Raw genomic sequence first — 18382 nt, 5'->3', positions numbered from 1 at the left:
GTGGTGGATTCTCCATCTCTTGATGTCTTCAGATAAAGACTACATTCTTATCTGGAAGACACAAGTTATTAGGCTCAATACAGTGGTAACTAAGTGACATTTAATGGCCTATGTCATACAAGAGGTCAGACTAGATAATTCTGGCTTTAAAATCTATGAATCTCATGTATGAATAATTTGCTAATGAACAAATAATAGTTCCACAGCCCAAAACTAATAGTATGTGTAATCTATTTGAAAATTATTTTATCCTAAAAATATGAATTTTCTGTGTGTATTTGCAATTTAAACAGAGGCAAAAAATTTAAATGATTACTCACTTGCAAATTATTAAGGCATCAAGCAAACGTTTTAATTTTTCAGCAAGACTATTTGCTGACAGGCAAATCTATATCTTCTATGTACAAAAGTGCCAATGTGTACATTATGCAGTACTGCAGAATTTTAAACAAAACCTGTTCTGGTCTCTTTGATCATCAGTCTATGGTTTGGCTATTCTTTGTTTGCTTTCAATAACTTACTGTGCAAATGGCTTTGGAGCAGGACGTTCATTGAGTTTATATTTTTCTCTATAGTCCTTTTAATATGCAGTGTAATAGCTTTATGAACACCATTGTTTGTTTGTTTCATGAGCATAAAATGAATGACTGAGAGGAGGGAGGTCATCTATTGTTTAATTTGTGCTTCATTTTGACTATCCTTCTCTTGTGGCCCAATCTTACCTTGATGTTCCCCAACCATTTCTGCCTCTACTGTGAACTCTTCTTTTGCCATAGTTCTCTTGATATCTTGTACTTCCCTTACACTCCATCTATGTTGAGATGAATTATGCTTGTTGTTCTTTTTGAACACTATGAAACCAGCTCAAGGGAGTGATTCTTTTTTATCAGCAGGATTCTATTCACTCCTCTCAGTTGGGTCAGTAGGCATAGGAGCCCCCGTTGAAATGTCTGCCTTCCCCTCTGTGATGACATTCTTCTCTCTCTACCCCTCTTCTTTCTCCCAGCCCTTTCCCCATGGGCAATACTTCTTTGGCACATGTTTGTTTTTCCTGCCTCTGCTGGCCAATTCCATTTTATTGTTTCCCTCCATGTGGGAATGTATATAACTCCCTGGCTCCTTTCATCCACTTCCCTCCTACAACGTGTAGCAACTTGTAGTGGTGCAGCATTAGTCAGGGTATGCTAGACTTGAACTTGAACTTCCCACATGAAAAGTACACAGAAAACTTAATCTGCGATATGTTTAAGTGTAGAAGAGTAATAATAGTGAATATTTACAAGCAGAGTTCAATGACCAACTTAACCTAACTTCGTAGTTTGCTGCCTCATCCCCCAAATTGCACCTAATTCTGGGTTGCTAATTAAAAAGCAGTTGTATAGGATGTGGCTGATAACTTAAAGCTTAAAAATAAGCTCTAAAATACGTATGGTAAGAAGTCATTTATCTTTGATTTAAACTGTTATGATATCACAACATGGTATTAGACTCCTACATTGTATATATACTGTGTATATTAGCTAGAGAGCAGGGGTCGTCAACCTTTCAGAAGTGGTGTGCCGTGTCTTCATTTATTCACTCTAATTTAAGGTTTCGCGTGCCAGTAATACATTTTAACGTTTTTAGAAGGTCTCTTTCTATAAGTCTATAATATATAACTAAACTATTGTATGAAAAGTAAATAAGGGATTTAAAATGTTTAAGAAGCTTCATTTAAAATTAAATTAAAATGCAGAGCCCCCCGGACTGGTGGCCAGAACCCAGGCAGTGTGAGTGCCACTGAAAATCAGCTCGCATGCCGCCTTTGGCACACGTGCCATAAGTTGCCTACCCCTGAGATAGGTGAACACTTGATTTTTGGTCCGTATTTGAAGAGCACCAGAAAAGCTTTTGTACTATCTTCATGGGGTTGTTTGTTTTTGTTTTAAACCGACGGTACATATGGTACCATGGTACATATACGTTATATACGTAAATGCATGTTAAATATAATCAGACTTGAAATTCACACTCCTTGTGATTTACTACACACAACTCAGTGTTTACTGGCATATTTTCAGCACTTTCGCAGTGCCAGCAAACCATGCTTACTGTGCTACATATTAATGTACTCTTAATATATTAAGAGTCACAATAACATAAATTGCTATGCAAGTATGATTTTGATAAATGGAACACTTAATCCTTTCTGAATATGCTAAAATGCCACAAATGAGCTGTTTCACAACAATTTAGTGGGTCTCTTCTATAGAAAGTTATTTTATAAACTGGACAGGAGTCTCTTGTTTATCTGTTTACAAAATCTGTTATCTCTTCCTATTTGAACTTCATATTACAGCTCTGTTTTGCTGTGGAAAAACTTTTTAATTTTGCACGAATCATGATCTTTTGAGATGAAGCATCTTGTTTTATGAAAGGCCATGGTGCAGGAGCTGCACTGTTACAAGTAATCATACAAGCCACCAATTAAACAGCACATATCACAGTAAATGTTGCCTGTAAAATAAACGTGTTCAATAAAATTGAATTTGGTTTTAAGAGCCTCTGTAAGATTAGTACTTGAAATACGAAATATATATTGACTTTTGTCTCTTGCAAGTAAATACTCAGGCAAATTATTTTAGGATTTTTCAGCACCAGGGTTTTTCTTGGCTTTTTCAAAACTTTGTATGAGGGAAATGTAGTCCAGTTGAAGCAGGATACTTTGGGGAGATTATTTGACTCTATCCCCCCAACTCTTAAAATACATCTCAGATTAAATCTCCCTGTTTTCTTTAGTTTTAAACTAAAAACTCTTAAATCATGTGGGCCCTACAAAAACTAAAAATCAAAAATCTATTCTTGCTTTCTTTTATGGAGAAAATACATCTTCTGCTGGTTAGAGTAGTCTAAAACCATTTTGGGTCATTCTGAACACACTGTCCCTGTTTCATCCAAATAGTATGTGTCCTATTTTTGACATAATTAATCACAAATAGGATCTTGCCATTAAAAGACATTTGGTATTTAGAATATTGGCTGACAGTGTTTATCTTTAATCAGAAATGCCTAATTTACTGGCCAATTCAAAGGGCCTTTACTAGGCCTAAAATTACAAAATGACATTTTTTTATATTAATAACTCAGGAGCACAGTAATCTTCCTTAGTCACCAAAACATGACTACTTGTTGCAGACAGTGACACCATAGAGCAAGAAGATTTTTGTTTTAAAGTTATCTTAAAGTGAGCCATTTAGTCAATGTTGGGGTTTCTTAGTGGTGGCGGCTTTTTAAGGATTGTAAGTGCTTCAGGACAAGGGCAGAAGTTTCCTGTATATGTTGGCATATTTTGGGTGCTGCCTTATTATAATTATAATGCAGTTCACAGTTAATGCTGAAAGCATTAACTTGCTAGACCAACTTGCTTGACAGGTAGTTTCACGCTAGACACTTTGTCATTTAAAAAAAAAAAAAAAAACTAGCTGAAACTCCAAAATAAAATGAAACACAAGCGTGTTTTTTTTGTTTTTTTTTTTCCGTGTTTAATTTCTATCAGTAAATGCAAGAGTGAGAACCCCTGGAGTGAATCACAGTGATATTCATGATACTGTCATACTAAAAAGATGGCTTTTAAAATACAAATTATTTAAGGGTAAAACCCATAGGGACCTAAAACTGACATCTCTTGAGTAATGTTACTGAATTATGTTAAACTGCTGTTTTACCCTACAAAGAGGCTGCATCTTAGTAGCAAGTGAAGTGTATATACCTTATATCTCTTGAATAATGTAAAGCACATTTAAGAAACTTCAGGAAAAAAGACACCTATAAATACAAGTACTTTTGGTTAGATATATGACCACTGATTGTGTGCATCATTGGAAGTTTTTGAAAACAAGTTGGACAAATACCGATCAGGAATGGTCTAGGTACACTTGGTTCTGCCACAGTGCAGGGAGCTGGACATCATGACTATTCAAGGTCCTTTCCAGCCCTACGTTTCTATGGGTATGTCTACACTACGAAATTAGTTCGAATTTATAGAAGCCGGTTTTATTGAAATCGGTTGTATACAGCCGATTGTGTATGTCCACACATAAAATGCTCTAGGTGCTCTAGTCGGCAGACCGCGTCCACAGTACGAGGCTAGCGTCGACTTCCGGAGCATTGCACTATGGGTAGCTATCCCACAGCTATCCCACAGTTCCCGCAGTCTCCGCCGCCCCTTGGAATTCTGGGTTGAGATCCCAATGCCCGGATGATGCAAAACAGTGTCGCGGGCGGTTCTGGGTACATGTCGTCAGGCCCCTCCCTCCCCCGTCACAGCAACGGCAGACAATAGATTCGCGCCTTTTTATCTGGGTTACCTGGGTTACCTGTGCAGACAACATGGAGCCCGCTCAGCACAGCTGAGCTCACCGTCACCATATGTCCTCTTGGTGCCGGCAGACGTGGGACTGCATTGCTACACAGCAGCAGCTGCTAACTGCCTTTTGGCGGTAGACGGTGCAGTAGACTGGTAGCCTTCATCGGCGATCTGGGTGCTGGCAGCCGTGGGGCTTGCCTTTTGGCAGTAAATGGTGTATTATGACTGTTAGCCGGCCTATTACAAGTCGGGTCATCGCACGTTAGCAGAGTCTTCCCCGAGCAGCCGATTGTGCAATAGGCCTGAAGACCATCGTCATACACTGCCCCGTATTTGCTGCCAAGCACCCAGAAAGATGCCGAGGGCTATCAGTCACGCTGCACCGTCGTCTTAAGATGTAAAAAAATAGATTTTCTCTGTATTCATTTGCTTCCCCCTCCCTCCGTCAAATCAACGGCCTGCTAAACCCAGGGTTTTCAGTTTAATCTTTGGGGGGGACCAGTCTGTGACAGTTGTTTGTGTCTCTCCCTGATGCACAGCCACCGTTCTTTATTTTAATTCCCTGTGCCTGTACGCCATGTCGTCACTCGGCCCCCCCTCCCTCCTTCCCCTAGGCCGTCAGATACTACGTTTGCGCCACAGCTCGAGCCGAGAAGCGGTTCGCGCCTTTTCTTTGAATTCTGGGTTGAGATCCCAATGCCCGGATGATGCAAAACAGTGTCGCGGGCGGTTCTGGGTACATGTCGTCAGGCCCCTCCCCCCTCGTCACAGCAACGGCAGACAATAGATTCGCGCCTATTTACCTGGGTTACCTGTGCAGACAACATACCACGGCAAGCATGGAACCCGCTCAGCTCAGCTGAGCTCACCGTCACCATATGTCCTCTGCGTGCCAGCAGACGTGGGACTGCATTGCTACACAGCAGCAGCTGCTAACTGCCTTTTGGCGGTAGACAGTGTAGCATGAGTGATAGCCGTGGGGCTGGCAGCCGTAGTGCTGCATTGCACCAGCCCCTTCCAGGCGATGGTATATTATGACTGGTACCCGTCATCGTCATACTGGTATGGCTGTCAATCATGGCCACCTGGGCAGACATGCTACTGTTTTGATGATGACGGTTACCAGTCATAATATACTATTTTCTGCCAATTGCCCAGTATTGTCTGCTAAGCACCCAGAAGAGGCCGAGGGCGATGCTGGGTGCTGGCGGACGTGGGGCTGGCAGACGTGGGGCTGCATTGCTACACAGCAGCAGCCCCTTGCCTTTTGGCAGATGATGGTATATTATGATTGGTACCCATCATCATCGTATTGGTATGGCTGTCACTCATGCTGCAGCGTCGGCTGCCACCTTAAGATGTAAAAAATAGATTTGTTCTGTGTTCATTTGCTTCCCCTTCCTCCGTGAAATCAACGGCCTGCTAAGCCCAGGGTTTCCAGTTTAATCTTTGGGGGCACCATTCTGTGTGACAGTTGTTTGTGTTTCTCCCTGTTCCTGTACCTGTACGCCATGTCGTCACTCAGCCCTCCCTCCCTCCCTCCCTCCCTCCCGCCCTCCTTCTCCTGGTCCATCAGATACTACTTTCGCGCCTTTTTTCTGACCAAGCGCCATAGCTAGCACTGGGATCATGGAGCCCGCTCAGATCACCGCGGCAATTATGAGCACTATGAACACCACGCGCATTGTCCTGGAGTATATGCAGAGCCAGAACATGCCAAGGCGAAACCCGGACCAGGCGAGGAGGCGATTGCAGCGCGGCGACGAGAGTGATGAGGAAATTGACATGGCCATAGACCTCTCACAAGGCACAGGCCCCAGCAATGTGGAAATCATGGTGTTACTGGGGCAGGTTGATACCGTGGAACGCCGATTCTGGGCCCGGGAAACAAGCACAGACTGGTGGGACCGCATCGTGCTGCAGGTATGGGACGATTCCCAGTGGCTGCGAAACTTTCGCATGCGTAAGGGCACTTTCATGGAACTTTGTGACTTGCTTTCCCCTGCCCTGAAACGCCAGGATACCAAGATGAGAGCAGCCCTCACAGTTGAGAAGCGAGTGGCGATAGCCCTGTGGAAGCTTGCAACGCCAGACAGCTACCGGTCAGTCGGGAATCAATTTGGAGTGGGCAAATCTACTGTGGGGGCTGCTGTGATCCAATTTGCCAGGGCAATGAAAGACCTGGTGATAGCAAGGGTAGTGACTCTGGGCAACGTGCAGTCAATAGTGGATGGTTTTGCTGAAATGGGATTCCCAAACTGTGGCGGGGCCATAGACGGAACCCATATCCCTATCTTGTCACCGGAGCACCAAGCCACCGACTACGTAAACCGCAAGGGGTACTTTTCAATGCTGCTGCAAGCCCTGGTGGATCACAAGGGACGTTTCACCAACATCAATGTGGGATGGCCGGGAAAGGTACATGATGCTCGCGTCTTCAGGAACTCTGCTCTGTTTCGAAAGCTGGAGGAAGGGACTTTCTTCCCGGACCAGAAAGTGACCATTGGGGATGTTGAAATGCCTATCGTGATCCTTGGGGACCCAGCCTACCCCTTAATGCCATGGCTCATGAAGCCGTACACAGGCAGCCTGGACAGGAGTCAGGACCTGTTCAACTACAGGCTGAGCAAGTGCCGAATGGTGGTGGAATGTGCATTTGGACGTTTAAAAGCGCGCTGGCGCAGCTTACTGACTCGCTCAGACCTCAGCGAAAAGAATATCCCCATTGTTATTGCTGCTTGCTGTGCGCTCCACAATATCTGTGAGAGTAAGGGGGAGACCTTTATGGCGGGGTGGGAGGTTGAGGCAACTCGCCTGGCCGCTGATTACGCGCAGCCAGACACCAGGGCGGTTAGAGGAGCACAGCAGGGCGCGGTGCGCATCAGAGAAGCTTTGAAAACGAGTTTTGTGACTGGCCAGGCTACTGTGTGAAACTTCTGTTTGTTTCTCCTTGATGAACCCTCCAACCCCCCCCCCCCCCCGACCCGGTTCACTCTACTTCCCTGTAAACCAACCACCCCACCCCACCCTCCCCTCCCCTCCCGCTTGCAGAGGCAATAAAGTCATTGTTTTTTCACATTCATGCATTCTTTATTAGTTCCTTACAGAGGTAGGGGGATAATTGCCAAGGTAGCTGGGATGGGTGGGGGAGGAGGGATGGAAAAGGACATACTGCATTTTAAAACTTTAACTCTTATTGAAGCCGAGCCTTCTGATGCTTGGGCGATCATCTGGGGTGGAGTGACTGGGTGGACGGAGGCCCCCCCACCGTGTTCTTGGGCATCTGGGTGAGGAGGCTATGGAACTTGGGGAGGAGGGCTGTTGGTTACACAGGGGCTGTAGCGGCAGTCTCTGCTCCTGCTGCCTTTCCTGCAACTCAACCATACGCTCGAGCATATCACTTTGATGCTCCAGCAGACGGAGCATTGCCTCTTGCCGTCTGTCTGCAAGCTGACGCCACCTATCGTCTTCAGCCCGCCACCTCTCCTCTCGTTCATGTTGGGCTTTTCTCATCTCCGACATTGACTGCCTCCACGCATTCTGCTGTGCTCTATCAGCGTGGGAGGACATCTGCAGCTCCGTGAACATCTCGTCCCTCGTCTTACGTTTTCTCTTTCTAATGTTCACGAGCCTCTGCGAAGGAGAAACATTTGCAGCTGGTGGAGGAGAAGGGAGAGGTGGTTAAAAAAGACACATTTTAGGGAACAATGGGTACACTCTTTCATTACAAGGTCGCATATTTCGGCTTGCAGGCAGCCATCGTAGGCCACAGTGTTTTGGCTTTTTTAACCTTCTTAACATGCGGGAAAGGTTGCAAACAGCAGCGCATTTCCCATATCAAGGATGAATTGGGTTGTCCATTTAAAATGGGGTTTCAATGTAAAAGGAGGGGGCTGCGGTTTCCCGGTTAACATGCGGCACAAACACAAGTAAACCCCCCCCCCCACACACACACACACACACACGATTCTCTGGGATGATCACTTCACCCCTCCCCCCCACCGCGTGGTTAACAGCGGGGAACATTTCTGGTCAGAATAGCAGGAACGGGCGCCTCTGAATGTCCCCCTTAATAAAATCACCCCATTTCAACCAGGAGAGCTTTCTGGAGATGTCCCTGGAGGATTTCCGCTCCATCCCCATACACGTTAACAGACTTGCTTGCTTTTTTTTTGTAATGTTTACAAATATTTACAAAGTTACACTCACCAGAGGTCTCCTGTGTGCCCTGAGGGTCTTGGGTGAGTTCGGGGGTTACTGGTTCCAGGTCCAGGGTCACAAACATATCCTGGCTGTTGGGGAAAACGGTTTCTCCGCTTCCTTGCTGCTGTGAGCTACCTACAGTACCTCCATCGTCATCTTCCTCGTTCCCCGAACCGTCTTCCCTGTGTGTTTCTCCAGTGAGAGAGTCATAGCACACGGTTGGGGTAGTGGTGGCTGCACCCCCTAGGATCGCATGCAGCTCCGCGTAGTAGCGGCAAGTTTGCGGCTCTGCCCCGGACCTTCCGTTTGCTTCTCTGGCTTTGTGGTAGGCTTGCCGTAGCTCCTTAATTTTCACGCGGCACTGCTGTGTGTCCCTGTTATGGCCTCGGTCCTTCATGGCCTTGGAGATCTTTTCTAATACTTTGCCATTTCTTTTACTGCTACGGAGTTCAGCTATCACTGCTTCATCTCCCCATATGGCGAGCAGATCTCGTACCTCCCGTTCGGTCCATGCTGGAGCTCTTTTGCGATCCTGGGAGGACTCCATGACGGTTACCTGTGCTGATGAGCTCTGCGTGGTCACCTGTGCTCTCCACGCTGGGCAAACAGGAAATGAAATTCAAACCTTCGCGGGTCTTTTCCTGTCTACCTGGTCAGTGCATCTGAGTTGAGAGCGCTGTCCAGAGCGGTCACAATGAAGCACTGTGGGATAGCTCCCGGAGGCCAATAACATCGAATTCCGTCCACACTACCCCAATTCCGACCCGCAAAGGCCGGTTTTATCGCTAATCCCCTCGTCGGAGGTGGTGTAAAGAAACCGGTTTAAAGGGCCCTTTAAGTCGAAAGAAGGGGCCTCGTTGTGTGGACGTGTCCAGGCTTAATTCGGTTTAACGCTGCTAAAGTCGACCTAAACCCGTAGTGTAGACCAGGCCTATGATTCTATGATAATGCGGAAAAGCATTTGGCCTTTGGTTTCAGAGTGGTAACTGTGTTAGTCTGTATCAGCAAACACAACGAGGAGTCCTTGTGGCACCTTAGAGACTAACAAATTTATTTGGGCATAAGCTTTCGTGGGCTAAAACCCGCTTCATCGGATGCATGAAGTGAAAAATACAGTAAGCAGTACTTTGCTAATGTGTGACTCCCAGAACTGGACATAATACTCCAGCTGAGGCCTCGCCAGTGCCAACTAAAGCTTGTCAATTACCTCCCATGTCTTGCATATGACCAATGGTTCTCAACCCACAGCCTGCGGGCCGCTTGTGGCCCAATCAGCACACAGCCGCAGCCCATGTGACATCCTCAGGGCCATACAGGTGGTACGTATATAGTTTGGATGCAGCCCACATAACACACAGAAAGCTGCATATGCAGCCCACAGTGGTAAATAGGTTGAGAGCCACTGCATATGATAATCATGTTAATACACCGCAAAATGACATTAGCCTTTTTTGCAGCTACATCACATTGTTGATTCATATTCAATATGGCGATCCACTATAATGGATCCCCAGATCCATTTCAGCTGTGCTGTCATTTACGCAGTAGTTCTCCATTTTGTAGTTGTGCATTTGATTTTTTTTCTTTCCCAAGTGAAGTACTTTGCATTTGTCTTTATTTAACTTCATTTTGTTAATTTCAGATTCTCAAACTCTCAGATTTGTCAAGCTCCTTTTGAATTCTAATCCTGTCCCCAAAAGTGCTTGCTACCCCTCCCAGCTTGGTGTCATCTGCAAATTTTATAAGCATACTCTCCACTCCATTATCCAAATTACTAATGAAAATACTGAATCACACCAGACCCAGGACTGACCCCTGCAGGATCCCATTAGATATGTCTCTCTCCCTACCCCCCCAGTTTAACAGCAAGCCATTGAAAGCTACTCTGAGTATGGTTTTTCAACCAGATGTGCACCCGCCTTATAGTAATTTCATATAGATTACATTTCCCTAGTTTGCTTATGAGAATGTCATGTCCAAAACCCCTTAGTAAAATCAAGATATATCATATCTAGTGCTTCCCCCTCCACTAAGCCAATAACCCTGTCAAAGAAGGAAATTTAAATTCATTTGACATTATTTGTTCTTGACAAATCTATGCTGGCTATTCCATATAACCCTATTATCCTCCAGGTGCTTACAAACTGATGGTTTAAAGATAGGTACTATGTTTATCCTTCTCCAGTCCTCTGGGTCCTCACCCATCCTCCAGGAGTTCTCAAAGATAATTGCTAACGGTTCTGAGATAACTAACAGTTAGTTCCTTATGTACCTTAGGATGAATTTAATCAGGCCCTGCAGATTTGAATACAGCTAACTTATCTAAATATTCTTTAACAGAGTGGTTTTCCAACTTTTTGTATTAGTGACCCCTTTCACACAGCAAGCCTCTGAGTCTGACACCCCGCCCCTCCTTATAAATTAAAAATGTGTGTGTGGAGGGTGTCAATTTAATTTAATGGGAACTCGGGGCTTGCAATCCCCAAGTAACCACCTTGAGAACCCCTGCTTTAATCTGTTCTTCCTTATTTTAGCTTACGTTCCTTCCCCTTGTTGTTTAATGTTAATTGTGTCCAGTATCTGGTGGCCGTTAATCTTTTCAGTGAAGTCTGAAGCAAAATAGGCATGTGACGCTTCAGCCTTCTTAATATTATCAATTATTTGCTCTCCTTCCCCACTAAGAGGGGACCTACACTTTTCTGCATCTTTCTCTGGTTCCTAATATATTTATAGAACATCTTATTGCCTTTTATGTCCCTTGCTAGATGTAACTCATTTTGTGCCTTATCCTTTCTGATTTTTGTCCCTATATGCTTCTGCTATCTTTTGTACTCCTCCTTAGCAATTTATCCATGTTTCCATTTTTGTACAATTCCTTTTTGATTTTTCAGGTCACTTAAGAGCTCCTGATGGAACTATATTGGCCTCTTCCTAGCTTTCCTTTGCATCGGGAATGTTTGTAGTTCGTGCCTTTAGTATTGTCTCCTTGAGAAACTGCCAGCTCTCCTGAACTCCTTTTTCCCTTAGGTTTTCTTCCCAGGGGACCTTACTTACCATTTTTCTGAGTCTGTTAAAGTCTGCTTTTTTTGAAGTCCATTGTCCTTATTCTGCTGCTCTCACTCCTTCATATCATTAAATCTATCATTTTCATGATCACTTTTACCCAAATTGCCTTCAGTCTTCAGATTCTCTACCAATGCTTCCCTGCTAGTTAGAATCAAGTCCAAAGAGGCTGTCTCCCTGGCTACTTCCTCCGCTTTCTGGAACAAAAAGTCCCCAGTATATTCCAGGAACTTATTGGAGATTGTGTTTTGCCCCATTACTTTTCTAACAGATGTCTGTATAATTAGTCTCCCATTAGTACCAGAGCTTGTCTGGATTTTTCTGTTTGTTCTAGAAATGCCTCATCCATCTCTTCTTCCTGATTTAGTGGCCTATAGCAGACCCCATATCCTGACATCATCCCTATTTTTACCCTGTTTATCTTTACCCAGAGACTCTCAATTGGTCTGCCTCTTACCTCCTTGTGAGCTTCAGAACAAGTGTATATATTCTTGATGTATAATGCAACCTGCCTTCTACCCTGCCTTTTCTTCCTGAACAAGTGATACCCCTTTATACCAATATTCCAGTTATGAGGCTTATCCATCCAAGTCTCCGTGATGCCAATTAAGTCATAATTTAGCTTAAGTAATACTTCTAGTTCTTCCTGTTTATTCCCCAAGCTCCTTGAATTTGTGTATAGACATCTAAGATCTTGAGCAGATTCCCCATTTAGTTCTACTTAATTAATAAAAGGGGAAATTGGGGAATATAAAATATAAGCTAGGAATTGTTTTAAAAAAAAGAGAGAGAGACAAGGAAAGCAAAAGGGGAAATTTATGGCCATAAGAGTTAAAGATAAGAAAAAGTTCTTAAAATATATTGGGAACAAAAAGAATTCTAACAATGGTATTAGACCATTAGTAGATGGAAATGGTAAAATTGTCAATAATAGTGTAGACCAGGCAGAAGTAGTCAATAAATATTTCTGTTTGGGAAAAACATATATGGTAGTCTTATATGGTGATTAATCACTTTCCATTCTAATTGTAACTCAGGAGTATGTTAAACAACAGTTACTAAAGTTAGACATTCTTAAATCAGCAGGTTTGGATCAATTGCATCCAGGAATTTTAAAAAAGCTGGCTGAGAAGCTTACTGGGCCATTCATGTTGATCTTCAATAACTCTTGGAACACTGGGGAAGTTCTGGAAGAAAGCTAATGTTGTGCTAATATTTAAATTGGCTAAATGGGACTATTTGGGTAATTAATTATAGGCTAGCAGGCTGATGTTGATCCCCAGGCAAAATAATGGAACAGCTGATATAGGGACTTAATTAGTAAAGAATTAAAGGAGGGTGATATAATTAATACCAATCAACACAATTTTATGGAAAATAGCTCTTGCCAAATTAACTTAATTTTTTTTTTTATGAAATGATTAGTCTGGGTGATAAAGGTAATAGTATTTGTGTAATGTACTTCTTTAAGGTATATGACTTGTTACCTTGCAATATTTAGATTTAAAAAAAACTAGATAAATTAGAACAAAACAAAATTAACATGGAAAACACGAAATGGATTAAAAATGGGCTGGCAGGTCGCAAAATGCATTTGGAAATACCCAATTGATGATGATTCCCTAAGTTTCTAGTGGTGTCCCATGGGGATTGGTTCATGGCCATGCACTAATTAACATGGTTTTTTGTTGTTGTTGTTTTTTAATCAATGACTTGGAAGAAGATATAAAAGCATTACTGAAAAGGTTTGCACATGACAAAAAGATTTTGAAGGCGTGTTAGCTTAGAAATATTTAAAAAACATGCTATACAGGCAAAAGTTTCTAGTGTGGATCTGGCCCCAATGTGCAAGTTTGCATTTGTTTTCTACATAAAATATAAAGTTCATGTGATGGACAAATGAACTTTGTAAATGTTTTCAAGAAGTCCTTTTTAATTTATATTCTTGATTAGGTAAAACGTTGTCTTTTTAATCCTATCGTTTTGTTTGGAAATCTGTTTACTTTAGGGACTAAAAAAACCAAAACAAACAAAAATTCCTGAAAATGGAGCACTCAGGACAGCTCTGAATGAGAAGTGAGGAAGAATAATATGGGATGGTTTTGAAGAATAACATGCAAGTGTGTGGGGGAGGGTTTTGACAGCTGGTAAATGAATATTCATGTTAGGGGAGGTAAGGGGCAGGGTTCACTGGGAGTTCTCCGATCTGGTTGAAGGCCGATTACTTCCCGTATTGACAGGCAAAAGGGGTGGGGGGTTCTCTTTCAGTTGAGTTAGCTTAAACACAATTGGGAAAACCACACAATTTTTGCCTCTCAAGACAGAAGCATTGGCCTGGTCTTTACACCTTTTTTTCCTAGTATTCTGACTATGAGTTAGTTAATATAGTAATTAAGATGTGATAAAATTCTAGTGAAGACAACAGTGGTAAGCAAACACCTTCTTTTCCTCATGTGGGGACAAATCTAGAGACCCTGTTAATTTCATTAGCATAGTTGGCCAGTAGCTCCTTCGGTTTATAAAATGCAATACTGTTGTTAGGGACATGGTCATCTACTTCATGGAGTTGTAAAGTGGCACTAAGGAAGATGCCTTCTCTCTGTCCTTGTCCTTAGCCCTAAAATAAAAAATACAATACAAACTACAAATACTTTTATAATATGTCTGCACAGGTTATGTTGTTTGTGTGTTTAGAGAAACAAGGAGTTTCAGGGCTGGATGTCTAGCCTCTCTTGCATTGTTTGGTAGGGTATCTGTTTTTTAAATAAAAACACAAGGATGGGAAAATGAAAGGAAATTTGTAGATGGGTTAAATCTGATCATTAAATTGCATGTTAATGCATATTACATTTGACACATACTGTACTTGGGATGTGAAAATAGCCTCATAACACTATCAGTTCAGCTGTATCTCATTCGGTCTTTTTAAAATGAAGCGCCGCTCCAAGAAGTGACTCTAAAACAGGAGTAAGCAACCTTTCAGAAGTGGTGTGCCGAGTCTTCATTTATTCACTCTAATTTAAGGTTTCGCGTGCCAGTAATAGATTTTTAACGTTTTTAGATGGTCTCTTTCTATGAGTCTATAATATATAACTAAACTATTGTTGTATGTAAAGTAAATAAGGTTTTTTAAATGTTTAAGAAGCTTCATTTACATTAAATTAAAATGCAAAGCCCTCCCCCTTCCCCCCCCCCCCCCCCCCCCCCGGATCGGTGGCCAGGACCCGGTCAGTGTGAGTGCCACTGAAAATCAGCTCGCGTGCTACCTTTGGCAGGCGTGCCATAGGTTGCCTACCCCTGCTCTAAAATGTGATCATGGGGTTCCATGTCTCGGTTACAAACTCTCAGATCACGTTTGTTTGGCTTGCATGTAAAAAGACAGTATTTCATGCTGTCAGCCCTGCAAATTCGGCCTGGAAGCTGAAAGTCGGTGTTCCTTTTTCAGTTTGAGCACCTTGCCAGTAAAACTTTTTATTGGCCAGATTCTGCCACCTATACTTGGGCCTGCTGGAGCAGTTTTCAGTGGGGTTCCATGAGTGTAACCAAAAGCAGATTTGACCCACAGTTGGAATTTAACAGTTTTGTTGCTGTGTCATCAGGAATAGTTCTGCAATTGATTTTAGTTCTGCCATCTGAATTGGAGTAAAAAGTAGTAAATTATTTTTCATAATTAGAGTATGATTCAGAAAACAATGAGAGCAGATTGGTAATGATTATATAGCCTCTCTTCTAACCATAAATGCACTTACAAGAGTGGAATGAGGGGATTTAGGTTCACAGTATAGTGCCTGGAGCATGCCACCATTATGGTACTGCATGTAAATCAGAAAATATTTGCACCAAATGTCATATTAAATAGAAACAAAATGTTGTATATTTGGAGAAAAGACCACTTTACTTTGCCAAGTAACTTTGCTTTTCAGCTTCTGCAGAATTGGTAATAAAAAATAGTCTTCTAAATCAGCCAATAAATAAGTAAATGAAATAGGATATCTCCATTAATTTCTTTTTTTTCTATCTCCTAGAACTGGAAGGGACCTTGAAAGGTCATTGAGTCCAGCCCCCTGCCTTCACTAGCAGGACCAAGTACTGATTTTGCCCCAGATCCCTAAGTGGCCCCCTCAAGGATTGAACTCACAAACCTGGGTTTAGCAGGCCAATGCTCAAACCACTGAGCTATGAGGCTCCAACATGGCAGTGGGGGAACACAGGTGCCTTGCTGCGCGGAGGTGGGTGATCACCCTGTATGCACCACCCACATGCACATCGGAGGTGAGGATGCACCCGACCCTGACACAGTGCAAGGGGCAGGCCTGTCCCAGGGAGGGAGTGCGGGAGGGCTGGAGGGTGGACCCTACTTCCCTGCAGCCAGTGGCCTGTGCTTACTGCTGCCATGCTGGAGCCACCACGTTTATTTATTGATAAATAAGATTTGCAGAATTTTAAATTTTTGGTTCAGAATTCCCTCAGGAGTAGCAGGTGAACCAGCTCACCAGGGTTACCAGCCCTGCCTCATATGCACCAGGTGTGGGCAAGCAGGCTCAGCCCAGCAGGATCCAAGTGTGGAGGGGCTTAGTGTTGGGGGAATCTAGGTGTGGGGTGAAAGGGACTCTGTGTGGGGCAATCTGGGTGCAGGCAGCTGAGTGTGTGGGGGTCCTGGTGTGTGGGGGTCCTGGTGTGTGGGGGATCTGGATGCACAGGGACTTGGGGGTGAGGGGCGTTTCTGGTTGCAGGGGCAATGGGACTTTGAAGGTGGTTGGGACTCAGCAGGAGTGATCTGGGGGATGGGGGGGATGGGACTCAGTAAGGGAGGTTGAATGGCACAGTGGGGTGGGCTGGCTGTTGGGGGAATGGGGCTTGAGGTGGTGGTGGTCCAGGTGCAGCTGGTTGGGGGTCCAGGGGCAGGGGGTTCATAGGGTGGTCCAGGTGCATAGGGGGTGGGGCTCGTCAGGGTGGGGATTGGAGTGAAGAGGGCTCAGCAGGGGATGGTCTTGGTCAGGGAAAATGCGCATGCCCAGCCGGGACTAGCAGCTGAGCCCGGCGCAGGGGTAGGGGGGCCACTGGCTGGGGTGGGACTGAGGAGGGAGGAGGTGGGGCTCGGCAGGAATGTCTGGGTGCAGGGGGGGCACCTCCGGAGCCAGGCGGTGAGGCTGGGTGAGGTGAGGGTTTGGGTGCGGGAGGCTTATTGGGGCATTCTGTGCGCAGGGGACGGTGAGGCTTGTTGGGAGAGTATGGGTATGGGAGGGGTCCAGATGCACAGGGGTTGGGCAGACATGGGGTGGGTCTGATCTGGCTGCATCCCCCTGTGGTAATTTACCCTTCCGCTGGCTGCTCTGGGTGCTAGAAACAATGCGCCCCTGTTGCTGCTGCAGAGAGGGCTCATGACTGCTCTTGGAGCTTCCCTTTGCTTCCCCATCAGGAAGTCATTTTTCTGCAGGGAAGCAAAGAAATCTGCGCTTGACATGAATTTTGTGTGCATGTCCAGTGGTGCAGAATTTCCCCAGGAGTAGCATAAGTTTTATGTGGATTTGGACGCTGCCTACCCAAAGCAATGTTTGCACATCTTCCCCAGCCAACAGGTCTACTCCTATCCATAAGTTAAATACATGCATACACTTGCAGGGCCAGTACCTTAATGTGAATGTTCTCGTTTGATTTTTTTTTTTTTTTTTTTTCCCCCATGAAGTTTCTAGCAACTTCAGGTATTCTGGGGATGATTTCACTATATAAAAATGGAATACAAATAAACACACACAAATCTCTCTTTATTCCATAGTGGTACATAAACTAATCATTCCATTTTATTCTCTGAACTCCTTCTGCCTCCCCCCCGCCCCCCGCTCCTTAAAAATATTGCAATGTATTCTGACATGAAGCAATATTAGCTTGTGCTGAGGAAGGGAGGCCAAATGGGTAGGGCACTAATCTAGGACTTGGGAGACCTGAGTTCAAATCCCTGCAACACACTGACTGTGGGTAAATCACCTTAATTTCTCTCTGCTTCAGTTCCCCATCTGTAAAATGGGTATACTGCTTCCCTATTGTATTGTAAGCAGAAATATATATTAAAGACTGTGAAGCACTTTAAGATCTACTGATGAATGTTGTTATATAAGAGGTAGGTGGTATTATTTTCTATCTGTTAACATAGGGTGATCAAAGTAAATCATCTGTTGTAGGTTTTATCCTTAGCACTATGCCTAAGATGTCCACCAGTGACCCAGGAATGCATCTTTTCTTATGGTTTACTGCTTAATTAAATGTCGTAGTCGTCTTCTTCTCCTATAATTTAGAAGTTTTACCTAGTAATTTAATTTACATGACATCTAGTGCAGTAATTGTACAGTTCTTTCCTTTGGAAATTGACCTTTTACTGCTGTAATATCTTGTGCCCTAGCATTTTACCCAGTCATTGAGCAAGACAGACTTGCATTTATTGATAAAATTAAATAAAATTTAAATTGCATGTTCTGAAAGAAATCCTGTTTTAATTAGATGCCACTTCAGTCCTGGATGTGTTTCCTCTCATAGAGGTTGCCGATACTTCTTGTGCAAAATGAAGGCAAAAAATTTATGAAATCTTTTTCCTTTAAAAGACCATGTTCAATAGGAGAAACACTTAATTCCTGAAATGAAAAAATTAATACATTGGAAAATATTTAAGTTATGTGGTTATTATGAGCCCTTTACTGGAAATGTACTTTTCAGCAAGAACATAGTATTTGTATGTAATACTTTGATTCATGTAAACTGAAGAAGTGTAAACACAGA

General features: G+C 43.6%; 2 protein-coding genes across 11 annotated transcripts in view; one reads left to right on the top strand and one right to left on the bottom strand.

The window, feature by feature from the left end:
• MAEA (macrophage erythroblast attacher, E3 ubiquitin ligase) overlaps positions 1-18382 on the top strand; it is a 116962-nt gene that overhangs the window by 57820 nt on the left and 40760 nt on the right. The window lies entirely within an intron of this gene.
• Positions 7450-9232, bottom strand: LOC135984018 (uncharacterized). Its single transcript, XM_065598343.1, has 2 exons — positions 8555-9232; positions 7450-8001 (listed from the first exon to the last, which is right to left on the bottom strand). Exons 1-2 carry the CDS (start codon positions 9093-9095, stop codon positions 7532-7534), a joined length of 1011 nt encoding a protein of 336 aa, XP_065454415.1. The 5' UTR covers positions 9096-9232; the 3' UTR covers positions 7450-7531.

Source organism: Chrysemys picta, chromosome 5 (genome assembly GCF_011386835.1).
Source record: "Chrysemys picta bellii isolate R12L10 chromosome 5, ASM1138683v2, whole genome shotgun sequence".
NCBI classification, from domain to species: domain Eukaryota; kingdom Metazoa; phylum Chordata; order Testudines; family Emydidae; genus Chrysemys; species Chrysemys picta.
The sequence above is the reverse complement of the archived record's forward strand: the minus strand, read 5'-3'. Positions and strand labels throughout refer to the sequence as shown.